General features: G+C 38.9%; 1 protein-coding gene across 1 annotated transcript; it reads left to right on the top strand.

Annotated features, from left to right (window-relative positions):
* The first annotated feature begins 439 nt into the window (after positions 1–439).
* Positions 440–874, top strand: LOC115964981. The gene has a single exon (XM_031084199.1). It carries the CDS (start codon positions 440–442, stop codon positions 872–874), a length of 435 nt encoding a protein of 144 aa, XP_030940059.1.
* The last annotated feature ends 6,121 nt before the right edge of the window (positions 875–6,995 follow it).

Raw genomic sequence — 6,995 nt, 5'->3', positions numbered from 1 at the left:
ATTATTAGTGTTTGATAAGAGTTATCATGATAGCACTAATAATGAGAATAGTTCTCAATCAATCATGATGTTTATAATATACTTGCTACCAAGGATTATAGACATGGATTGGGTTGTCGTTGCATATATTATATTATGGTTTTATTAAGGTTCCATATTATATGGTTATATGCTAAATTGATAATGTCTACCCTACTTATTATATTCATGTTTATTGTTTTCAGATTTAATCATGGCATCTTTTATCCTACTAGTTGCTATTCTTAATCAAAACAAACTGATTGGATCCAACTATGTTGACTGGAAAAGAAATTTGGACATTGTTCTTACTGCTGAAGAGCACAAGTATGTGCTTACTCAACCATGTCCTAACTTTCCATCATTAAATGCTCCTTCTGAGGAAAAATAGCGATATGATCATTGGCAGAAATCTAATGAGATGGCCAAGTACTATATCTTAGCATTTATCTCAAATGTTCTAAAGCATCAAATGCAGGATGTAGGACTAGCTTCAGACATAATGTTAAGTCTGAAGGAGATGTTTGGTGAGCAAGGCCGTTCTGCTAGACAAGAAATTATAAGGCAAATTTATAATACCAAAATGGCTAAAGGTACTTCAGTGAGGGAGCATTGTCTTAGGATGATCTATAATCTGAACACAATGGAAGTTTTAGGTGCCGATATTGATGGAGAATCCCAAGTGGATATGATACTCCAATCACTACCAGAATCATTCAAGGAATTCGGACTTAATCATAACATGAACAAAAAGATTTATTCATTGTCTGAATTAATGAATGAATTGGTAGCGGCGGAAGGCATTATTGGTACATCTAATGTTGACGCTAATATGGCTGAAGCTTCTACATCTTAACCTAAGTCAAAAGGTGAGGGTAAAAAGAAGAAGAATAAGGACTTCACCAAGCAAGATGGTAAACAAATTGGCTTAGGAGTTGCTAACAAGGGAAAGAAGAAGAAGGGGAAAGTGTTTCCATTGTGGTGAGAAAGGTTATTGGAAGAGGAATTATCCAAAATTCAGAGCTACCAATGATAAGGGTGTGAAAAGTTCATTCATTCTTGAAATATGTTTAGTACAAAATCCCACGGATTCCTAGTGTGTGGATTTAGGTTGTACTAATCATATATGCAATTCTTTGTAGGGGTTTCAAGAGGCTAAAAAGCTGAATGAAGGGGAATTGTTTCTTACTTTGCCTGATGGGAGCAAAATTCCAGTTGTAGCTGTTGGAGTGTTTAATTTATGCTTTAATTCTAGAGTTTTAATATTGGAAGACTGTTTATATGTACCTAATGTTCTTAAGAATTTAATTTCTACAACTTATTTAGGTATGCATGGATATTGTGTTATCCTGAAAGACAATGTTGTAATAAAGAAGGATAAAGTGTTTATCTGTTCTGGCAATATTATTGATGGTCTTTATATTTTAACTCCTGATAAGCATGAAATATACAATTTTGAATTAGATAATAACTCTCATGTAAATTAGTAAAGAGAAAGTTTCCTTCAACTAATGATGCATATCTTTGGCATTTGCATTTGGGTCATATTAATTCAAACAGAATTCAAAGACTGATCAAAGATGGTCTCTTAGAGCCATTGGAATTTGATGGATATGCAGTTTGTGAATCTTGTTTAGAGGGCAAAGTGACCAAACGACCTTTTAATGTAAAAGGTAGAAGAGCCCAAGAATTGCTCGAATTAGTTCATACGGATGTATGTGGTCCTATGTCAACCCAAGCAAAAGGAGGTTATGAGTACTTCATCACTTTTACCGATGATTATTCAAGATATAGTTATGTGTACCTAATAAGATAGAAGTTCGAAGCCTTTGAAAAGTTCAAAGAGTTTAGGGCTGAAGTTGAGAATCAATTGGGTAAACACATAAAAGCCATTCGATCTAATCGAGGTGGCGATTACCTTCTTGGGGATTTCAAGGATTACTTAACTCAAAATGGGATAGTATCCCAATTGACTACACCTAGGACTCTTTTAGAAATGGTTAGGGCCATGATGAGTTATTCAACTTTACCAATTTCTTTTTGGGGATATACAATAAAAACTACAATGCATATTTTAAATTTAGTTCCATCAAAATCAGTTCCCAACACACCTAAGGAATTGTGGAGTGGGCATAAGCCTAGTATGAAATATCTCCACATTTAGGGGTGTCCAGCACATGTGTTGAAAGGGAATTCTGATAAGTTGGAAGTTAAAACAGAAGTATGCATGTTTTTAAGGTATTCAAAGGAAACTAGGGGTTATTTATTCTATAATCATAAGGATAACAAAGTGTGTGTTAGCACCAATGCCAAATTTTTGGAAGATGATTATGTGAATAATTTTAATCCTAGAAGTAAAGTTGTATTGGCTGAATTAGATGAACCTGTAATTGAACAACCAATGGATGAAACTAGGGATGATGTGGATGTATTAGAACACCACAAGATTCTACTCATGAGATGACTAGTACACAGGTGCCTCGTCGTAGTGGGAGGATTATAAGGCCACCTATAAGATTTATAAATCTGGGAGAAACTTATGAAGTTATCTTAGAAGAGGCTGAATTTGATCCTTATACTTATGAAGAGGCAATGAATGATATAAATGCATATTATTGGGTCAAAGCTAAGAAATTTGAATTGGATTCAATGTATTCCAATCAAGTTTGGGATCTTGTAAAGGCGTCTAACGGTATTAAACTTGTTGGTTGCAAATGGGTTTATAAGAGGAAGAGAGGGATAGATGGAAAGGTTGAAACCTTTAAAGCAAGGCTAGTGGCGAAAGGGTATACACAAAAAGAAGGTATTGATTATGAAGAAACCTTTTCACCAGTAGCAATGCTTAAATCTATCAGAATTATCTTATCCATTACTGCTCATTATGATTATGGGATTTGGAAAATGGATGTCAAGACTGCATTTCTAAATGGCAATCTTGAAGAAGAAATCTATACGATGCAATTGGAAGGTTTCATAGCAAAGAACCAAGAGCATATGGTTTCCAAGTTGAAAAGGTCCATTTATGGACTTAAGTAAGCATCTAGGTCATGGAACATTAGATTTGATCAAGCGATCAAGTCATTTGGTTTTGAACAAAATCTTGATAAACCATGTGTGTACAAAAGACATCAAGATAAATTAGTAATATTCCTAGTGCTTTATGTTGATGATATTCTACTCATTAGAAATGATGTAGGGGTAATGTCATCAGCAAATGTTTGATTGTCAAGCCAATTTGATATGAAGGACTTGGGCAATGTCTGTTTTACTTTCCTACTATGTGTGATAGTATTTTGCATGATGTATGTATATATATATAGAGAGAGATATATATGCCTGTGCATGTGTTGGTGATGATCATGAGTGCTCTTGACCTTGTCGTGTGGGTATGCGCTCAAGGCAATTGGTGTAGGTGCATATTCATGCTACATTGTGTGCATGATCATTACAGTGTGATTGTCTTGATCCATGTCACCTAAATGACATTGGTTCTGTAATGACCCCACCCTACCTTTATATATATTGTCAACTTTGGGGCCTCATACCCCTCATGGTTTTGTTCTCCCCTAAAGCACACAGCAGTAGGGGAGAAGGCCTCTACACATTGAAAGGAGGTCATTCCTTATAAACACATTCCTATGTGCTTCCCTAGGTGATGTAGGATTCCATGGAATGCAAGACGTCACTACAGGTTTCCCCGTGTATGCGACATGCATCAACATGCTTGATGCTTTGAAGGGCTTCGGCTCGTCACAGTATGAGCATGTCGATAGGCACCGTATACACAAACACGAAACCTTACCGATGCGCTATAGTGCACTAAATATGAAACTCTGCGGGATTTTCGCTGTGAAAATGGGGCATCCCCATTGCCGTATTCTCACATTGAAAGCTTGGTGAGAATAGCGTTTGATGCACTATGACGCATTTGAGGCGAAGCGTTGCTAGATTTTCACCACAAAAATAAGGTGAAATGCTGCTGGATTTTCACCATGGAAATTTGGCATTGACAAATGCACTAGGAAAACATCGATCAAGACCACACCTATTTCGAAGCCAAACCTCAAAGCCCAATACGTTTAAAGCCTTGAAAGCTAATGACAATAGCTTGTTTTCAACTACCAATGTCCTTAAATTATGATTTTATCAAAACAAAGGATTGTCTACGAACAGGCATTGTGGGCTGCCTAACACCTTCCCCACACGTAACCAGACTTCCAAACTCAAGAATCAATATTTTTTTATCCATCCACATTAGATTAGGAAAAATACCCTTTTTCTTAACCTAGGATCGATAATAAAATCAAATAGAGTTAGGTGACTAAAATCAAATAGAGTTAGGTGACCAATGACTAGTGATGACTTTACTTACCCTTGGTAATTTCCTTAAAATCAACTCAGATTCTAGTCATACACCCGAGGTATGACACACCTCCATATCATCCTTCTTGCACCGAGATAGAGAGGCGCACGAGCATCGTCACGATGGGTGGTCAAGTAGTTGTGAGACATCGACAGTATAAAGATAGCAATGATCAGTTCCTATACAGAACCTTTGTCCAAGCACCGGTCGGTTCAGTCGATAGCCAGGTTAGTTAGTGCATTTCGCCGTATGGCGAGTCTGAGAAAACCCTGCTTGGGGAAGTCCATGTTCATAATCAGGGTTGTCAAGATACCCATATCATCCAGTGTGATTTTAATCCCACTTCAAGTTGGTTGATCAATTTAAGAACCATGTAAAATCCACACTGGGTAGTTTATTTTGCGTGGTTCAGTCCATTTTTGCAAATCAATATGCTCAAGTTCAAAACTTTGGATACAATAACAGGTTTGTCTAGCCAGGAACCTTTCCTCTCATGTTAAGAACCACATAAAACCTATATTGAGGTAGTTTTATTTTATGTAATCTCTTCCCTTTCCATATCCCTCAGTGGGTTAATCAACGTCAGATTTTATTGATAAACCCTTGAAAATATGGTGCGATGTGAATGAAATGATGCATGAATAACAACGGTGGTGCAACCGACTCATAAATGCTAAAGTGCTACTGGCAAACATACATCTAAGCCTACCAAGAGAAAATATCCATACATACATTTGAGCCTACTAAGAGGAAATATCAAGAAACATACATCTAAGCCTACCCAGATGCGATATCAACATACATCTGAGCCTAGTAAGAGGCAATATCAAGAAACATACATTTGAGCCTACCGAGAGGCAATATCAAGAAACATACATCCGAGCCTACCAAGAGGCAATAATATCAAGATCATACATCTGAGCCTACCAAGAGGCAATATCTACACATACATCTAGGCCTACCAAGAGGCAATGTCCATACATACATCCAAGCCTACCAAGACGCAATATCTACACGTACATCTGAGCTTACCATGAGGCAATATCTACGCATACATCTGAGCCTACCAAAATGTGATATCAACATACATGTCCAGAAGCCTACCAAGAGGCAATATCGAAGTACGGTCCAGGCCCACCATGGGGTAATCATACATACATGTCTAGAAGCCTACCAAGAGGCGAAATCAAAATACACAGTCTAGGCCCACTATAGGCAATATAATACATGGGCAATATAATACATACATGTTTGGCCCACCATGGGGCAATGTCTAAAATAGTACAAGGAAAAGAATACATACCCATGCAAGGGCTACATCATCATGAATATACAACAATAATGGCTAAATTTAAGGAGAATCATCATCTCTGACAGAATCATTAGCAAAGCGCCTAGTGTTGTCGTCATTGGCACCATCACTAATAGCTGGACCAGTAGAAAGATCGGCTCACCCAGCCAAGGAACCTAGGACCCATCTTGGAATCTTAAATAAAGCCTGCCTAGGTGTAGGGCCCTATGCCCAGTCCAAAACAGGAGCAAATCCATATCCACTGGCAGGACCTAGAGGAACTAGCATGTACTCAGTCTTGTGTCTCTTAATGGAAGGATCCTTACCTGGAATGAAGGGTGCCAAAGGTACAGGCATTCCATGTCTCCCCATCTTGCCGATTAGGACACCAATATACCCTTGGAGCAAGCCTGCCTCAGCAATATATTGGCTCCTCTCTCTCTTCATGGCAACGCCCTGACTCTCACGCTCTATCTGCCATAGCTCCCTCTCCCGAGCCAGTGCTCTAACAATCTCCTCCTGCACGTACCCCTCTCTGGCGACAACAGCACTCTCAAGATCTTGCACCTGAGCCTGTAAGGCCTCTAAATGCAATCCTAAAAGGGCCCTTGAAGCCCTCCAGGCATGTGTAATGCCCCAGAGCACTCTAGCCCCCGCTTATAAGGTAGTCATCAATGATGGGTCCAACTGATGACACCAAAAACTAAGTAGCATAATTAGTATCCTCTGTCATGAAGCCCTTAAAGGAACCTGTCGCATAAGCATGGTTGTCCACAATCACCTCAGGACAAGATATCTGAAGAGGTGGATCTTTGGGCACTATAAAGGTTGGTATGACCTGGTGGAAAGTCTATTCAGCCAAGATGAACTCCTAACTTATCAAAGCCCAAAACCAGCACCGAGTGCGTGACTAACTTATGGTAGGAGTAACATTGAACCTGGCCAACAACCCTCCATCATATGGAGTATTGCGTATCTCACCCTAGGTGACGTATTTGAGATTGATAGTAGTCCTTTATGTCAAAATGACTCTGGAAATATCACAAAAGGACCAAACATATGCCCAGGGAGATATCATCATAAAAATGCTGGTATACTATGGTTGTATAGCTGGGATGTACTCATATGCCTACCATGTCAAAATCCTACAGCCCTGGCGTGCCGCTTACCTCAAATAGGCAATGAAAAATACATAAGAAAAGGGCCCCCAATCATAAGCCCCTATGACGGACACCACTCTCATGGCCCCCAACAGCCTAGAAGTCAGCACTGACTAATTGTTGCCCAGTAGGCAACTACCGATGAAGTAGAAAGAGAACCGCC

This window comes from Quercus lobata, chromosome 2 (assembly GCF_001633185.2).
Source record: "Quercus lobata isolate SW786 chromosome 2, ValleyOak3.0 Primary Assembly, whole genome shotgun sequence".
Lineage (NCBI taxonomy): Eukaryota > Viridiplantae > Streptophyta > Magnoliopsida > Fagales > Fagaceae > Quercus > Quercus lobata.
Note: the sequence above shows the minus strand (reverse complement) of the source record. Positions and strands in the feature narration are given on the sequence as shown.